The sequence below is a fragment of the Meleagris gallopavo genome, chromosome 15, assembly GCF_000146605.3.
Source record: "Meleagris gallopavo isolate NT-WF06-2002-E0010 breed Aviagen turkey brand Nicholas breeding stock chromosome 15, Turkey_5.1, whole genome shotgun sequence".
NCBI classification, from domain to species: Eukaryota; Metazoa; Chordata; class Aves; order Galliformes; family Phasianidae; genus Meleagris; species Meleagris gallopavo.
In genome coordinates this window covers 477163-495926 of record NC_015025.2, presented here as the reverse complement: position 1 = coordinate 495926, position 18764 = coordinate 477163, and the positions used below count along the sequence as shown (strand labels likewise).

General features: G+C 56.3%; 1 protein-coding gene across 2 annotated transcripts; it reads right to left on the bottom strand.

The window, feature by feature from the left end:
* Window positions 1-53: 53 nt before the first annotated feature.
* On the bottom strand, window positions 54-16920 carry LOC100549377 (electrogenic sodium bicarbonate cotransporter 1). 2 transcript variants are annotated; one of them, XM_010718819.3, is made up of 20 exons: window positions 16447-16919; window positions 14798-14958; window positions 14476-14619; window positions 14307-14368; window positions 13795-13952; window positions 12446-12533; window positions 12021-12175; window positions 11288-11404; window positions 10899-11073; window positions 9867-10000; window positions 9470-9741; window positions 7485-7840; window positions 7234-7347; window positions 5772-5933; window positions 4781-4959; window positions 4515-4587; window positions 1948-2016; window positions 1138-1311; window positions 845-1003; window positions 54-477 (listed from the first exon to the last, which is right to left on the bottom strand). In XM_010718819.3, the coding sequence occupies exons 1-20, from the start codon at window positions 16707-16709 to the stop codon at window positions 427-429; spliced, it is 3066 nt and encodes a 1021-aa protein (XP_010717121.1). In that variant the 5' UTR covers window positions 16710-16919; the 3' UTR covers window positions 54-426. The 2 variants fall into 2 exon arrangements, with proteins under 2 accessions (XP_010717121.1, XP_019475821.1); XM_019620276.2 differs by having other exon boundaries at window positions 54-1003; window positions 16447-16920.
* Window positions 16921-18764: the final 1844 nt, after the last annotated feature.

Here is an 18764-nt window from a genome sequence, read left to right as displayed (position 1 = left end):
CGGGCCAGAGCGGTTTTCCCTCCGGAAGGAGGAGCCGAGAGAACGGCCCAGGGTCAAAGCACCGTTTATTCGAATGCCAATTATCTTCATTATCCGCGCGAGTCCTGCAATTTTAGCGAGAACTATTGCTGATAGGTGGATGGTTGGACTGGATGATCTTGTAGGTCTTTTCCAACCTCGGTGTTTCTGTGATTCTGCAATCCACCGACGTGCCGCGGGGCCTGCAGGCCGAGAGCCAGGCCGGGATCGGAGCCCCACAGCCGGGGCACGGGGCTCGGCACAAAGCGGAGCAAGCAGAGGTTTGGGCCCTGCTGCAACGCGGAGGCAATAAGCGCCTGCCAGCGGGCCTCGTGTCGGAGCTGAGCGGGAGGCAAGCAGCAGGCCTGGTCCAGGATGCTCTGCTTGTGCCTCGTCCCAGCCACAGCCCTAATTCACGGAGATGTTGATCTCTCGTCCCTGGTGATGCATCAGCTCAGACTGGAGGAGAAGCGAGGGGGCAATGCGGTTGGCAGCGCTCCCGGTCACCCTCCGGCAGCCATGCTCCTGAGCTGCTCAGCCTGCTGCCAGGCTACACCACGGCACGGGCTGAGCGGAGCCCGTGGCCCAGCCTGCCAGCTCCGCTGCTGTCCCCACTCCCACAGCCACTCCCTAGATGAAAGCACCGCAGCTCTGGTGCCATTCCATCTGGATTTGGCACCTTGTGCTGGGGCTGTTGGCTGTTCTTGCATCTCTGGGCAGGCAGACACTGCTGCCTGAGCTGCATGCCCTGGCCAGGTGCAGCCCCTGCACCGCAGAGTCCTCGGGGATAGCTGCAAAAGAGCACAGCTCCCAGGATATCACCTACGTCTTCATCAGCGTTGCTTTCCTGCTTCTCCTGCTTCCTGTGCAGTTTCCCATCTGCCTCCTTCCTGGCTGCTGCAGGCATAATGTTATCCAGCCAGCTCAGGTCATGCAGGGAGAAGATGCACTCAAGTGCCTTCCGGATCCCCACCAGGGCCAGCAGCTGGGGTCAGGGCAGAGCATAAGTCAGCACTGTGCAATGCACGGGGCTTGGGCCAGGGGACTGGCAGCATGATGCTTCCCATGTGGGTGCAGGTCCGTGGGTTTTAACCAGCCTGGTTACAAGAGACATCCTACCATCACTGGGAAAACAATGGCAGCCATGGTGGACTTGATGACCCAGAGCATGGCCAGGCACAGCAGCTGGATGAAGGTGAAGAGGTGCACCCGGCGCAGTGGCACATGGCGGAGGTAGAGGTGATCTGGCTGGTGTTTTGCAGGCATCAGAAGCAACCTCACTCGATCCATGAACTACAGGGAGAGGAAGACAGGCTTGTCAAACACAGCACAGAGAAAGGATGCTTACACACTTGCAGTCAGCTGTCACCCACCTCCCTGCTGTGACCACCCCTTAGCACAGAGGGGTGGCAGTGACTGCCCCCAAGGCAGGCCAAGCCCTCTGCCCCAACACTCCATGCTGTCGCCAGGGCTGCTTATGGGATCTGTTGCAGGGGAGTTGATCTGAACAGTTCTACAGAACGTGGGGCTATGGCCTCTGGCTATGGCCAGAGGAGCTCTTTCCAGACAGATGTTTAGGAAAAAAAGAAAAGAAAAAAGAGGTAGATATTTCTGGAGCATGGATTGGGATTGTCCCTGCCCAGGGTTTAGCAGGAGTAGGGCAGAGTAGGCAAATCAGTGAGGAGTTGCTCTGGGCCACCCATTGGTCCCTCTGTTTCACTCAGACCACCTGATCCACCAGTGCAGGAGTAATTCATGCTCCCCAGCAACCCAGACACCACTCCTTCCCTCTGCCCGATCTTAGGTCCAAATTCAAGGTATTGAGCCATACTGCACAGTGTGAGCTGGTATTTAGCAAACCTCTTCCTCCCTAATACCCAGAAGTATCCCAATACAATCCAGAGGCATGCTCTTTGCATCCCCACTCACCTGGATGCTGTTCAGAGCTGCCACTCCCATGTGCAGAAAGACCCCATACAGCACCGGCATTGGGATATACTGCAAAACACCAGGTGAGGCTTCAGCAGGGTGCAATTTGCACTCTCTAAGCTATGTCCCCAGTCCGTATATACAGTTGCAGTGTTTGTTTTCTTCTCTTTGAATAGCACAATTTCATTTCTTGTGTTTTTTGCTTATCTGTGGCTCCAAGGGCATTACAACTGTTCCTGTCTATGATGGGAACTGATGCACGGACATCACCATCTTCAGAGAGGGGATGGAAGTTCTGAGATGCTTGCCCCATTTTCTAGCTGGGAGTAACCCAGGCTGGAGATAAAGCACATAGGCACTTGGAGGTGGGTCGTACGGCACTGGATTTATAAATAGTGGGGTGACTGGCAAAGCAAATGCAGGCTTTGACCTGGGATGGGTGACTGAAGGGCCATGGCCTAGCTGCAGACAGCAGGCAGCTCTGTGAAACAGCACACCAAGCTGTCCCCTGGAGGCACGGGAGTTGCAGGGCAGATGGAAGGTCATAGAATCACAGAATCACCAACGTTGGAAAAGATCTCCAAGGTCATCCAGTCCAACCATCCACCTATCACCAATACTTCCCACTAAACCACGTCCCTCAGTACAACATCTAAACACTTCTTGAACACTTCCAGAGACAGAGATTCCTCCCACTCCCTGCACAGCCCATTCCAGCAACAGACCACTCTCTTGGAGAAGTATTTCCCAACATCCAACCTGAACCTCCCCTGGCACAATTTGAGGTCATTCCCTCTAGTCCTATTGCTAGATACATGGGAGAACAGGCCAACCCCCACCTCACCACAACTTCCCTTCAGATAGCTGTAGAGAGCAATAAGGTCACCCCTGAGCCTCCTCTTCTCCAGGATGAACAACTCCCATTCCCTCAGCCTCTCCTCATAAGGCCTGTGCTCCAGACCCCTCACCAGCTTTGTTGCCCTTCTCTGGACACGTTCCAGAGCCTCGATGTCTTCCTTGTAGTGAGGGACCCAAAACTGAACGCAGTACTTGAGGTGTAGCCTCACCAGAGCTGAGTACAGGGGGATGATTACTTCCCTGCTCCTGCTGGCTGCACTACTGGCCATTGGCCTCCTTGACCACCTGGGCACCTGGAACACACTGCTGTTCAGCTCAGCGTCAACCAACACTCCCAGGTCCATTTCTTCCACACAGTCTTCCAGCCACTGTGCTCCAAGCCTATAGCATTGCCTGGGGCTGTTGTGGCCAAGTGCAGGACTGGCCCTTGGTCTTGTTCAACTTCATCCCACTGGCCTGAGCCCAGCGATCAGCCTGTCCAGATCCCTTCCTACCCCCAGGCAGAATGATGCTTCCTGCCAACTCGGTGCCATCTGCAAACTTTCTGAGGGTGCACTCAGTGCCCTCATCCAGGTCATCATACTGATCAGGACAGGCCCCAGTACCGATCTCTGGGGAACACCACTTCTGACAGCTGCCAGCTGGATTTAGCTCCATTCACCACCACTCTCTGGGCCCAGCCTCCAGCCAGTTCTTTACCCAGAAAAGAGTGTAATTGTCCAAGCCATGGGCTGCCAGCTTGTACAGGAAAATACTGTGGGAGACAGTGTCGAAGGCTTTCTTGAAGTCTAGGTAGACTATGTCAGCAGGTCGGCCTAGCTCCTGTCTAGCCAGTGAGATCAGCTGAATCAACTCTGGTGATCAATGGGGTGACAGATGTCACGGCCAGATTGCCCTCACATCCAGGTCCTGCCACCTCTGGGCTGCTTTCTAGTCTAACTCCTCTTTCACAAGCACATTTCCCCAGTATCCAGCCAGATTCCTGCCATCATGTTGCTCAGCATGTTCTGTTTTTCCTCCCAGGCCTTGTCAGGCAAGGGACATCACCTTCTGCTCCCACTGGATTGGGTGAGAAATGCTTAGGATTTGGCCAGCTTCTCTGGCATGAAGACAGCCACTTGAGATGCACCACCTGCCCAAGCTGGGAGGCAGCTGCTGGTCCTGGTGCTATCACAAAATATTTGCACAGCCCCGTTGGCCAGGCTCCAAGCAGAAGTCCCACAGGCAGCCTCAGCTCTGCATCTCACCATCCACTGTAACGGGAGGAGCAGGAAGTTTTGGTCTCTAGTTTCTCTGCCATCCTCAGGACTGGGGACAGAGATGACACTAGAGGAGAAGGGACCCCACTTTCAAGTGACCCAGGTATGGCAAGAAGCAGAGCCAGGAGCTCTGCCACTCTCATTGCAGTGCTGGGTTAAGTGCTGGCACTGCTCTGGTGATGGGACAGGAGGTTGCAGGGGACAGGACTGACTCCTCGGGGAAAACTGTGAGCCAGCTGCTGGGGTCACCTTGCAGCAATTGAGCCAATCCTTCTGCCCTTCTCCAGATCCCTTCCCAAACAGTGCAGTACTCCTTGTTAGGTGGCTCTCTGTGCTGCAGCTGGAGGAGCAGTGGGGTTGGGAACCACTCTTAAGTTGTAGTGCACCCTGCCCACTTCAGAAAGGAGGCAAAGACACCCTGAGGCCAACACCAGTAGCCAATTTCCATACCTTGAGAATGGGTGCCATGAAGACAGAGACTCCTGTCAGGATGAAGACCACCAGGCCGGTCAACCTCTGCTCCCTGTGGGCAGCAGTGCAGGCATCTCAGGAGTGTCCAGGCTCTCCCAGGCACCCACAGCCCCCATCAGCCTGCATGGGCAGCAGCCTGTCCCCTGGTGCCACTGCTGTGGGCAGGAGAGGTGCAGGAGTTCCCCAGAGTAGAGGCTCAGGCCAGATGGGGAGCAGCTCACTATGTGGCAGAGCTCAGGCCCTACCTGATACCCAGGAACTCGGGCTGTTCGCCTGGAGCTGAGGCAGTGCTCTCCTTCCTAAGGCTCTCCATGTGTGCCAGGGAGATGACAGTGGCCGACACGTACCAGGGGAGGCCCATCACAGAGGTGACAATCATCAGGAGTGAGACGCAGAGGAAGTCCAGGTGAAAGCCTGCCCCTTTCTGCAAAGAGGGAAGCACCGAGGCTGGGAATGAGCTATGGGCCATGGCAGCACAGGGAGGCCCTCCCAGCATGATGGGAACAGGACACTGTCTCAGAAGACAGCAGGCCCTGGGCTACTGCTGACCATCAGGGCGGGGGGTGGATGTATTAGGAAGCCAAGGATGAGCACATGGCAAGGCCAGGGAGTGGCATCTTGCCTGACTATGCCGTGAGCATTGTCCCTCAGCCCTGCGGAGCCACATGCCCCAGAGCTCACAGTGACAGGATGAGCCATATGTCCTGGGCAGATGTGTGGCGGGAGCCCTGCCAGGTCCTGCATGTATCTGAGAGCATTTGTAAATATCATAAATCTTCAGATGGAGTAAAAAACACCCAAGGGCCAGCCTACAACCTAATATTTGCACTCTCTTGGTGATCAGCCACAATGCTGCCCAGCCCTGAGGATGTCTGCAGCCTACAGCTGGCTTGTCCCAGCAATGTCCTATTCCCGCTGTCCCCCACCAAGTCCTATCCACAGCCCTTCCTGCAGTGGATGATGGAGGCATGGGGGGGATGCCGCAGAGGGAGAGGCTCAGGGGCATCCCTAGAGCCGGTGGGAAGGCTGACACCCCCAAAACAGCAAGTCCCACCTGCCTGGCAAGGGTTGCGCCTCTACAGGAGTCAATACAGCAAGACATTGGCACTGCCAATGCCAGCTCTCCCCTGTCTGCCCAGCCTGGCCCAAGCAAGAGCTCACACACAGGGTAGAGCAGTGTTCCCCATCTGTAGCCTGCACCCTGCTGGCACCATTCCACCCCTTGGCTCTGCTCACCTGCAGCTTGTACTCCTTGCGGTTAAGAATGACAGCTGTGATCTGCTGGTCCATGAAAATGAGGATGGTGACAAGGATGGCAGGCACCACAGCTGCCAGGCAGATCCACCAGGGGTTGGCTCCAAAGGGGAAGACAATCCAGCCCCTCATGGGATTTGTGGGCTGCAGAAGGCAGAAAGATCATGCCAGCCAACGTATGCCTACAGGGCCTGCAGCATAGCAGAGTGAAGTGACCAGCTCATGGGCACGAAAGCTGGATCAACATGGATGCCCTTGGATGCTCCTTCCTTGGGAGCTTCCAGGCTCACCCAGTAGCCTGCAAGGACACCCACTGCAGCAGAGCTTATTCCTGGGCACCATGAGCTGGTGCTGGGAGCTGGGCACACCTAGAACAGCACAGGCCCGCCTGGGTAAGCTATAGGGGGAACATTTGAGCAGTGGGTGGAAGAGGGGATATTGCAGTGCCCAAGCAGGTAGCAGCACATATGGACTATAACCCAGTTCATGGAAGAAGCAGAGTGTGATCCTTTGCTCTGACAATCCCTCTCCACACCCAGGGTGGGGAGCCCAAGTCCAGGCTTGAGCTCACAACTCCTGCTCCAGCATGAGTTACAGTGTAAGGTTGTCCTGCGTAAGCAGGACCAGGCCAGGCCATTTACAGACCACAGGATTGTCTGTGGCCCAACCCCTTGTATGCAGTGGGGCAGTAACATAGGGCTGAAGGACTGCAGGACAGTCATGCCAACAAGTCCACTGTGCGTTTCTATCCAGACCACATCGATGGCAAAGACAGCAGCAGTGTGGGGCAGGTTCTGCAGACAATGCAGGCCTGCTCACCAGCAAAGCTTGCGACATTCAGCCAGAGTACACCAGCCTGGCAGCACAGTGGGATTTGGGGAAGGCGGGCTGGGGAGCCAGACACAGCCAGGCTGTTTATGGGGAGAGGTGAGGAGGCAAGCTCCCAGAGGCACTGCAAAGCAAATCCTACAGAGCTGAGCATTGCCAGGCTTGCCATCTAAGCCTGAGCGAGCTTGGCACGTCAGTGCTTGCAGTGCTGGCCAGCTCTCCTCACATTGCACTGGGTCTGGCTGGGCTGAGGACAAGTAGGTCAGACACCAGCCCTTCCAGGAAGCCTGCTGTCTCCTCTCTTCTCCAAGACCTCCATGATGAGTGAGGCAATGCTGGAGACAGTTCACAAGCCTGGAAGATGAACTGGCAGCCTCCTGCTGGCAAGGGCGAGCCCTCACACACCCATAGAGTGTGTGGGATGCGCCCAGGCTAGCCAAGAGCAGGCAAGTTCAAGCAAAGGCTCGGTACTCCTACAAATCCTCCTTCCTCCAGGCTGCGCTGGAGGCCTCATATAAGCCACAGCAGCCCCTGCCCAGCCACGCAAACAGTGTGAGGCTTGCTGCTGAGCCAGCTGCTCTTTGATATTGCCCCTTGTTCCCTATCTGTTGGTCACCTTCAGCTCGCTGGGAACCAGGAGCTTGGGAGTCTCCAGACCAAGAGCCGCATCAATGGCACAGAAGATGAGGATGGCCAGGATGATGGAGAAGTCACTCACCAGCTTCCGAAACTGCAATGCCACAGACAGGGAGGTTTTCACCCGCACTGGCCAGGGACCATTCCCAGGCAGCTGTGGCAGAGGGACCATCCACACCGCCCCAGAAACACCCCAGGGTCAGCCCCAGCGAGAGGCGGGGGGGCACTCACCCCCGTGGGGAAGTAGCGGCTGCTCTTGAAGTGCTTGAGCGTGGTGCAGCAGAGGAAGGTGCCTCCAAAGAGGAGGAAGGACAGAAGGGCAATGTCAGGCACATACGGGCAGCTGTTCCCCAGGAGGTGGCCTCCTCGGCCCAGGCACTGGGCCCGGCTCAGTGCGGCCCAGACTGCAGGAGGCTGTGGGATGTGGGAAGGGTGAAGGTGGGAAATAAGCCAGGGATGTGGCACTGGAGCCAAAGGGCCAGTGTGAGCAGCCTGGTGCTCTGTGTCCCCTCCCAGGAGAAGGGTCTGTACCTGCTGCAGGGCTGTAGGTGGAGGATACAGTGTGTTGTTGCCTGCTGTGACGTGTCCTGCAAGGCAATGGAGGGAGTTGGTGCCCCAGGAGCCATGGGACTGCAGAGCTGGGCACCAAGCAGCCAGTACCCTGTCCCCAGAATATTCCCAGGAGTTCTAAGCTGGCTTGGCTACCCAGGTGGGGCCCTGTGGGACTCCTGAGGCATGAGAATGACACCAGGCAGCAGGACAGCCCGGCCTGCAGCTGGATACTCTGGGCAAGCACCAGGCCAGGGGTGATGCCAGAGTCAAGGTTTCCAGGATGCATCCGTGGCCCAGCCTCTCGCAGACTTTTGCAAGTCTTCCTCACACCCTTCACAGTTCTTCACTGTTGTCTCCTTGTTGTTGTGCTAAAATAGTTCTTCTTCAGCAATTCCTACTGCCCATTAACAGCTGTCCTGAAGTTGGCCAAGCTGTAGTCCTTCAAGGTGAAATTTTCCAGCCTAAAGTTGTGCCTTTGGGATCATAAAGGCTTGGAAAGGGCTTGGCTGAAGCATCAGCACGCTAACAGTCAAAAGCAGCAGCAAGCTCTGCCTAGCACTGGTGCTTCAGGTGCACAGTGCCATGGCTCCACTGCCACAGTGGTCCTGCAGACACGGTGATCACCATGGAAGCAGAGACACATCTTGTTCAGACTCCATGAAAAACCCTCTGAATTATAGAGCAGATTATAGACTATAGAGAAAGTCAGTTGAGGTGCTGCATGGTCTGCTGAGCTCTCCAGTGCCCCACATCTTCTGTCCCCACACTGCAGGAGCTGAACTGCAGCTCACCCCACTCCCGAACTGCCAAGGCTCCAGAAGCACAGCCCCGGGCTGCTGCAGGTCCCTGTCCCTGCCTGAGCCAGGGGGCAAAGAGGGACAGACAGTGCCACTCCCAAAAAAGGGATAAGCCTTTGGGAGCAGCCTGACCTGGGGTCACAGGCCGGGGACAGAGTATACCTGGGGACACGAGCAACAGACCAGATGCCTGCACCAGGCATTGGGAGCTGGGCTGTGCTCGTCAGGGTGCTCCATCCCAGGTGACCAGGGATACAGATGGTGCTCCTGTCCTGACACCAGCCCTGCAGCATAAAAAGGCTCAGCAGGAGTCCCTGGTGCAGGGTAGATAGTGGCAGGAAGGTAGTTCTTGTATCCCACTGGGAAAGGTCTGACTCCGACTGGTACAAGGGCAGGACGAGGTGACATTTCCATGCAACTTACTGCTTACCCTTTTGCCTACACCTAGGCAAGCTGTGGGGATGCCCAGGGCCATGGGAGCACCAGGTGCCAATATGGATGGGCAGGGAAGGGTAGAGTTGAGCAGCCTCCTTCCTCTCGGGCTGTGAGGCATTCTTGAACTAGACATCCCTCATCATTCTCAGGGACTGTAGTGCTCCTTGGGGCCACAGTTAGCTCCTGTTGTGCCTGGGACCACCACCTCCTGCCATGCCCATATCCTTCATCTCCCCTGTGCCACTCTGATAGAGGTGTGGAGACCAATGCACAGCAGGTGGCACTGAAGCTGCTATGCTGCAGCTCTGTCCCTATGAAGGCACAGCCCTGTGAGCACAGCCCAGCTCCCCACCTGCCAGCATTGTGCAGGGACTTGGCCCAGGGGCCATGCTGAGTGTGTGGGCAGGAGCTGTGACAGCAGCTTGCATTCACCTGGGACGGATAAATTGCAGGTGCAGCTGTACAAGGTCACATCATCAGCCCGGTAGTGCCAGTTGATGGGGAAGGCTTCTGCCAGGCTCAGCATCTTCTTAAGAGAGTCATAGATGAAGATCAGGCTGATGAGGGCACAGAAGCCTTCCTCAGTGAAGCGGGTGAAGTACTGCACCAGGTGACTCGCTTCAGTGGCCACCAAAACCAAGCCGAAAAAGGCCACCCAGAGCCCAATCCAAAGGCGAAACTCCAGGTAGTCCAGACCGTAGTCCCTAGCGAGGAAAGTGGCCCAGACCCTTACTGTGGCACTCAGCCATGTGAAGGCAGCCTGTGCCCAGCCCACGAATGGTGCAGCTGAGGGCTGCCACCTGGGGAGATGCCCTCATGCAGTTCTTACTCGCTGAAGGAGAAGAGGAGACGCTCAAAGACCAGAACTGGGCCGGTGCTGCTCAAGATGGTCAGAGGCTGGCCGGAGAAGAGGCAGAAGATGGAGCCAGTGAAGGCAGTGCCCAGGAAGCTCTCCAGTACACCCTGCAATGCAGAAGGATGGGATGCCAGGATCAGGTGAGCACTGGGGCCAGGGGGACAGTGCTCAGGTGCTGTCAGCCTGATGGAGCCAGCAGAAGGAGAGGTACCAGGGTGACAGCCCCACAGGCAGGAGGGAGGGGACAAAGGGCATGTGGACCTGGCACTGGCTACAGATGTGAGGTGATTCTGCTCGGGGAGAACCTGTGGGACCCTGCTCTGCTCCAAGCGCTCAGAGCTGTTGCCACAGCAAGATGAAACAGGCAGCCTGGGGCTGCAGCAGCAGGACCTGTCACCCTGACTACAGGTGACATCATCCCAACCACAAGTGATGTCAGTATGTTGAACTGAAGGAGGGAGGAAGGAGTCTGAGAGGTGGCTGAGAGGCCAGCCACTGCTCCAGGAGTCACCCCAGCACTTCACACTCGGGCTGTCACCAAAGCCAGCCCAATGGTGGGCCCAGGTCCTAATGTGGCTCAGGCATAGAGCTGCAGAAGCAGGGCTACACCAGGGGCCACAGCTTCCCAAAGCCTGCTCAGGGGAATGCTTGGCACCCTAGCACACAGCCAGCCATGCCTGTGCCTGCAGGCCATGCTCAGAGCAGCTGCCTTCCTTCAGACCCCTGCAGAACAGAGTGCAGGATCCTGGCTGGACACCAGGGCTCTGGGCAGCAGGGATGAGTTTGAGCACTACAGTTGCTCAGGCCCAGCCAGTGCTCTGGGACTGCCAATGGAGAGCAGTGCTGCAGGATGCCTTGCAGCGTGCGTGAGCAGAGCATGAGCAGGGAGCTCCATGTGGCACTCCCCAGGCAGCCCTGCCCTGAGGAGTGCAGGCAAACCCTCACATACCCCACTGTTCTACATCACAGCCCATACCCAACTTGGCACCCCCAAGGCACACTGACCTGCATGTTGGCCGTTGCATCCCCCAGCATGCCCCCAAAGGTGATGGCATTGGTGACCGTTGCCAGGTAGATGTAGAGAACTGCTGAGAGGCACTGGATGTGCATGGCATCAGAGAAATCACTGCGATACCAATGTGCCTTCCTTCGGATGTCTCGGATCAGCCCCCCAAAGAGTCTGCAGCAGCCCAGAGAGAAGAGGCAGCAGGGCTCTAGCACCCTCCAGCTGGCCATGGCCATCACCAGAGAGCAAAGTCCTCTCTCCCTTGGAATCATTGGCCAGTGCTGGTTGGAGGAGGTGGCCCTGGCAGTAGTGATCTGCCCAGTGAAGCCAGGATTGATATAGCAGACAAGGCCTTACCCTGCTCCATTACCCATCTGCATGCACTGACCTTCCTGTCCTCTCCAGCTCCTCACTGGTATGCAGGTGGGCCAGGCTAAGCCTGTCCTTGGCAGCAGTTGTGTTCCCGTTGCAGTGAGATTTCCATTCCCGCAGGTGCATGGAGATCCTGAGGCAGAGCCAGGGGAGACTGAGCAGGAGGGCTACAGACCAGACCCCTCAGGACATCGATGCATCAAGAAGATGCTATCAGGGACAGGGAGAATGGAAAGGGAACAGGGCTGGGGGGACCTTCTGTATTCGCTGGCAATGAGGTGGGGTGGGATGAGGACAAGATATCTCCACCAGCTGGCAGGTCAGCCCCTGAACCAACTTTTTACAGACTAGTTATGAAAGAGAGCTGGGCAGAGCAGGAGGTGTCCTGCTGGAAGGTGCTGAGGCCCTGTGTTCCCAGCAGCTCTTGCTTGAACACTGCATGGGATGGTTTTGCCACTCCCTCACTGGCAAGAGCCAAGTGGGACTGCAGAACTAACAGCACCAGGACCATAGCTGTGGTCTGCATCAGCTGGAGCTGCAAAGGGGCTTGGCCAGAAATACTTCACTGACAAAGGCTGGCTCCTAGGTAGCTTCACCTCCATTGAGACCCAGATTTCCTAAAGGTGCCTTCCAACCTAAACCACTCTATGATTCTATGATTTCAGCATCACAGGCTTGCAGCAGAGGTCTCCAACTGGGACCCTCCACAGGAGCCACCAAAGGCTGTGGGTGCCCTCCCTCCAGGATACCTCTTGTTTGGGGATGACAGGCAGCGTGTTGGAGGAATTCGGTCACTGAGGTCCCATTTTCCAGGAGGAAGCACAGTCAGTTCATCCAGAAACTCATCAATCCCTGCAATGAGGTCTTGTTGGTGCTTAGCCTGCCATGCAATCCTTTGGAAGAGCTGTAGTGAGATGCAGTGGATTAGCCTCAAACTCCTGCATTCAGCCTTTCTCCCAGTACGTAAATACCACTGAGGAAGGCACCCATCCAGTCCATTGCAATGGATGTGCTTAGAATTTATAACCACCCATATTTCTTATCCTGGGCCAGGAAGGCTGCCAGCCCATCCTGTCCTTGGCTGCTTCTGCTGCAGCCTGCAGAGAAGAGGAGCCTTGGCATCCTCAGCCATTCTGCTGCTGTGTGCTCAGGACAGCTGCTGTGTTAGGCTCACCTCATCTGTCAGCAATGTGGCCATAGCCCTTCCAATCTCATGGTAGGCTTTCACTTTGGCTTGAGGGCCCAACAGAATGAAAAGAAACCTGCAGACAAGACAGCAACCCATGAACATTGCAGTACCAGCAGCTTCTCTAAGGGAGCTCCTTTGGAGAGCAGGTGCTCTGCAGGCAGTCTGCTAAGCATATGGGGAGTGGGTGGGTTCATCTGCACAAATTGGCTAATGGTGGTGACTGTGTTGGAAAACAGTGTTCTATAGCTGAGAATCTATCAAGCTGTGTTATTGTGCTCTTTGTATCTGCTGTATTTTCAATGGAAAAAAATAGGAGGCATCACTTTTGGAACCACCTATGTACATGCATCAGGACTATGGGAAAACTAAAGAGTTAATATCCAAAAGATGGATCTGAGTGGGAGATAGCCCCAGAATTCTGACTGTACCTTGGAGTGGCAGGCAAAGGGGAATGGCACTGAGGATATGGGGATGGGCAGGGACGAGCTCTCCTTCCATCCCATTTCCATTTCGAGAGGAAAAAGGGCCATTCGGAAAACACACGAAAAACAGTTGCTGTCAGCCAAATAAAGACACTCAGCAAGACTCCACATGGGTCTGTCTCGACCCCAAAGCCATACATTTCCCTTTAAGGAGAGTGTAGAAGTGAATGCTCGGTTCCGTGCGTGCTCATCACGGGCGCTCTGGCCCGAATGACCAGGAGGCGGCAGTGTCCGTCCTGATCCCTACCCCTCCTCAGGGTGCTTCCTAAGGAAGTCCTCGTCCTCACTTCAGAGTCACGCTGACATTTTCTTGTTACAGCTTCAAATGATACCATGTAAAAACAATCTCCCGTCCCTGTTCCTCACCCTCCCTGCTGACATTGCCCAGGACAAAAGCTCTGGAAAGCACCCCCACAGGGCAGCTTGGCAAGAGAGAGCGAGAGTCCTAGAAATCTGCATCTCTTTCCAGCCTTGATCACTGATGCTCCCAAGGAGTAAGTGGAATGCATTCAGAGGCCCATAGGGAGGAGGATGAATGCAGAGCCCATATAGGGGCAGCACTGGGTCTGTGCCCCAGTGGCTGACACTGCTCTCAATGTATCCCCACTGCAATGTTGAGTGCCCCTGAGGTGCTGCAGGACGCAGGAGGGGAGGCAGTGAGTAGAAGTTCTGGGACTGCATGCAGGCTCTGTACGTGGCTTTGGGTGTCTTTTCCTTTGCTTTTACCAGGTAAGGTCTTTCTACCCCCATGGCTGTTCTGTGCACCAAGGCACAGAGCTTAAGGGATGCAGGAGGCAGCGGGGACATTGACTGCAGAAAGGGCTACAAGGCCGCTGGCTGTGCTCCAGTTACCTGCTGGGGAGGGCAACTTCGGCCAGTGAGCCAAGGGTCACAGCCTCTCTTAAGCGAAGGAAGACGGGAAATGGCTTCTTCAGGAAGTCGACTTCCCCGACCATAACGCTGGCTACTTCGGCCCCTGGCAGAAGCTTCTTCTTAAATTGGTTTCTCAGCTGAAAGGACGTGGAAAGTCAGGTCGATGTGGGACAGCCAACTGAGACCAAACTTCAGATTCCAACCTCACTACCTACACCATGCCCCCTCACCCCCCCCATACCCCCTCCCGGGCCACCTCCCTCTGGGCCCTCTGGCCTGGGGCTCTCTGCCTCCCCTAGTGAGAACACATCACGGAGACTGTGTCCTGCAGTGACAGACACAGGTCCTGACCTGTAAAACCTTTCAGTGCCATTTGTAGACAGAACTTTTCAGCTCATTTAAGGTCTGAGACCAAGAAACTGATGCATTTCTTGGAAAAACTATTTCTCCCATAGACCATTAATCCATCTGCCCAGCCCTTCCTACCATACCTGCTCCTTGAGAGGAGTTTCTGAGAACTGGGTTCTGGGCTCAGGGCAGGATTTGGCCTTCCCTGCAAAGAAACAGAAAAAGCAGCAAAATGTATGCACAAGCAAAAGCATGGTACATGTCCCAGGGGCAGCAGCAGCATGCCGGCCCCTGCTGTGTTGCCAGGTGTACCTCTGCAGGGAGAAAGGCTGAGCTCTGTGAGCACACGCAGCGGGGCCGTGGTGGTTCGGTGCAGCGGCTGGCAAAGCAGCAAAGTTGCCAGGCAGTCCTGCAGCTCAGGATCCCATACATCAGGCTGTGCAGACAGTACTTTTTCTGCAACACAGGGCAGTGCTCAGCCCCAGATCTGCCCAGCCATGGAGCTCTTCTGGGGAAAGCCCTCTTTGCTGGTAGATCCAGGTACCCTCTGTCACTGGTTTGTCTAGGGATCTCCTGGTGGGCTGGCTCCTGTTCTGGGAGCATCCCACCCCATTTATCTGCATTACCCATGTACCAATTATTTCCTTGAAACTGTGGGCATCTAGATCCAGCAGCACTGTCCCCTCCTGCAGACACGTCCTCAGCTCAAAGAGGCTGTGCAGGTGGAGTACTGGGACATGAGGTGTGCTCCAGCGCTCCCCTCCGTCTTCCACCTTCTCCTCAAATTTAATCCACCTGCCAAGGAAGAAGCGCAGTCAGGAGCAGGGAATGTCTGCTCAGGTGTTCTGTGCTCAGCAGCAGGAAAACAGATCCCTAAGTTTGGCTTGGGCACAGGGCCCTGCAGCTCCACACCTTGCTCTGCTCCCCTGGCTGGAGGGATTCCACCCAGCCCCATGGCCAGCAGTGCTTGCTGGCAGTCAGAAGAGAAGTGTCTGGAGCAGTTTGTCATGGTCAGGCTGTGCCAAATCCTTGCAGAGCAGCACACACAGAGCTTCCCTTTGTCCACTGGCATGCAGCACAGGGCAAGTGTGCCCAGCAGCACCCACAGGGCAGTACTGACCACCCCTCAGGGCAGAGCCCAGAGCAGCCTGCTGCCAGGCCTCAGGGCATTGCCCGGAGCACAGCTGCACTGGGAGAGCAGGGCCAGGTGCTGGGAGAGCCCCAGCATTCAGACACATGGCTCCAGTCCTGCAGGACTCTGTGGCGGGCCCACTGCTGTATGGGAACTGCTAGCACATATCTCCGAGTCTCCTTCAGGCATCGCTGTCGAGCTGCTCAGGGACAGCATGATGAGGTGGCATTTCCCAACCATGCTCCCGCCCCACACCAGACCTGGGATGGGCCTGGCTCTCCTATACCCCTGCCCAGGACCTCATTGCCCTCCCCATGCTCCACCTGCCCTCCTGGCACTCAGCTCTGCCCCCAGGCTGCTTCTGACTCCTGCTGCCCTGAGCATCTAAGCCATTTTCAGGCTCTGCTGCTGCATTCCCACTGCAGCCCAGCTCCACACTGGGAGTGCTACCCCTGGCCAAGCCTTTTTTACAGGCTGCTCTTGCTTGCTCTGGAAAAGAAACCAAACTATCTCCCAGGGCTTCAAGGCACATGCACTGAGATCATGGCCACAGACCTCTCACACCTGCAGTGCCCCACCTCCCTGAGGTGAGCGGTGCACCTCCTTTCCCACCAGTGGTTTGTGGGAAGGATGCATCCCCTGCCCTGAGGAAGAGCTGCCCAGCACCGCTGACTGCTCACACTGCACCCAGGCTTCACCTCTGACGCAAATGTCCTGCAGAGCACATCCTTCTGCCCAGCTTTCCCATGATGTCCTCTTTGCCCATTTCCCAGAGCACAGTGCTTTCAGTTCTGCCCAGCCAGACAGTGATGCACTCCCACAACTGGCTTGCTGCCAAGGACTTGGAGAGTCAGTGAATGCAGAAGCAGAACTAAGAGAATTACGTGAATGCTGTGAAAAGACAGTGTGACCATTTGCACCCAGCCTGACACAATGCCCTCACAGGGGGCAGAAGCTTTCACATGAAATGAGTCATTCAAAATCAGGAACAAGAGTTTCCTGGAAGGCACATGCGGGCACTAGAGGCAGCAAAGCAAACCGAGCATTCTCACAGTGTAGGGCACTCCTGGGTCATCCCCAGCAGAATACTTACAGGCTTCCCCCCGCACTCCCACTTTGCCACCAGGCCCTGTCCGCTGCCCACTGCCTACCTAGCTGTCTCTCTCCATGCCAGGCCTGATGCAGTGCTGAATAGCTCATTGAGCTGGATGAACAGTGGTGGCCACTTTCGGTCCCCCACCTCTTCCTGCTGCAGGATGGCACTGATGCGCTCAGCTGTCGAGGAGATGCTCGGTGAGAAGATGCTATGGCTGACTGCTGTATGGAAAAGCTCAGAGCTGCAGGTTGCAGAGTCTCCCTGCCCAGGCTGCACAGCTGGAGCCATGCTGGCCGGCCCAGGCACTTCGGCTCTCATTGTGCAGAGCAGCCAGGAGCCACATGCGCCTCTGGGCACTTGCTTTCTGCAGCTGCCAGTACTCACAGCACCTCACTCATCACACCCTTATAAAAGTTATGAGCAAGTTCAAACTGGCCGCAGACCAACAGCCAGGAGCCAAACCCCAAACAGTGTTATCAAACACAGTGGCCAGCCCTGAAGACCTTGATATCAGTGGCTCCCACTACTCCAGCTGTCCATGTGGGCAAAAGACTGGGGAACCCCAGCTCTGCCACCAGCTGCACTAATCCTGGGCTGATAGGTGGCACAGCCCATCACTACTCACCTAGCTCACTGCAAGGGACATGAGCACGATGCCATCATTCTGTGACTACGGCAGAGAGGATGAGATGTGAGTCTCCCAGCTAAATGTCACATCCCGCACCTGCACCTACCCCTGAGGCCAATCACAACCTGCTTTTATGCTCTAGGAAGAAGCAGTGTGGCTTTGAGCCCTCTCAAACCTCACAGGGCTTTGGAGAGCACATGGCAAGGCCAAGAGTGGATCTCTGATGGCAGCATCAGTGCACGGGATGGGAAATGCATGGCCCTGCAGCAGCAATGCTGAGGGAAGGGGATGTGGCATGGTGTCCCCCCTTGGGACCATGGGGATGCATGACTGGGAGGAACATGTCACCACTAAGGGAATCTGGAGTGGGGTTGAAGGGGCCAACAGGAGACAGCAACCCCGGGGCAGCAAGGAGCCTCTCTGGCTGCCACCCCCAGCCCCACCAGCAGCCTGCAGCTGGCAGCCTGGGTGACCCCAGCCAGAGTAGGGCTGAGAGCACCAAGGGATGCCCACACCAGCAGGCCAAACGGGATGGAGATGAGTGTGCTGTGTTGCCACAACACATGGCCCTGCTTGCACAGACTGTGTCACCACCAGGTTTTGCTACCTTGACTCTTTGCAAACAAACAGCCTCACTGTATAGAGTGCAAATACCACAACATGCAGCACAAACACTCCAGCAAACACAGGCTGTTTGTACTGGAAGCAGCCGGCTGGCCTGTGCAGCAGCCACTGATGGGAGCAGGGTGGCACAGAGCCAGGCACCAGTGTGGCAGATGTCACGTTTCAGGGCAGCACGGGTGGCCATAAACTTTGGCCCTTGTGCCAAAGGGGAACACAGTGGGTTGAAGTGTGCTGAGATATGCAGCTCAGGCTCAATGGGCTTGGAGCTGGGGGTGAGACTGGGACATGGCTCTGGTCCCATGAAGCCCTGGGATGTGCCAGGCCCCCCCGTGCTGAGCAGGACAGGAGCTCTTCTCACATGTGGAGCTCAAGTCCTGTGGGCAGCGACTGAGGAAGCCAGGGTTGTTCAGACTGGAGGAGGATCAGGGAAGACCTCATTGCTCCTTGCAGCTCCATGATAGGAGGTTGTAGCAAGGTACCAGTTTCCACTCCCAGGTAAAAGAGACAGGATGAGACGTGATGGCCTCATGTTCTGCTGGGGATGTTCAGGTTGGGTGTCAGGAAACATTTGTTCTCTGAAGGAGCGATAATGCATTGGCACGGGCTGTGCAGGGAGGTGTTCCAGAAACATGTAGACATGGCGTTGGGAACGTGGTTAGTGGGCATGGTGGGGACAGGCTGACGGTTGGACTTGGTGATCTCAGAGGCCTTTTCTAACTCTGATGCTTCTATGATTCTATGTGCTGTTCAGTCTTCCCTCTGCCCTCCCCAGGTTGCAGTGAAAGGTCAGCCCACTTCTCCATGAGGCACTCAGTCCCACCCTGACGAGATGGGACCCCTCCCCATCAACCCTGCTTATCCCAAGGCTACAACCAGAGCTGCCCAGCGCCCCTGCCCTGCTCTGTGCCTGCACCCCACCGCTCCTCCCAGCCCCCAACAACCAGCAGGTGCTGAATGGTGCCACCCCACCAGGATCCTTCCTGCCACAGTCACAGAGAAGGGAGCAGCACACGTCACTGCGGGGGCAAAGCTGGCATGGACATCTCGGTACCCTGCGGGGGCAAAGCTGGCATGGACATCTCGGTACCCTCGGCGCTCAAGCCGTGCCCTGGAGCTGCCGG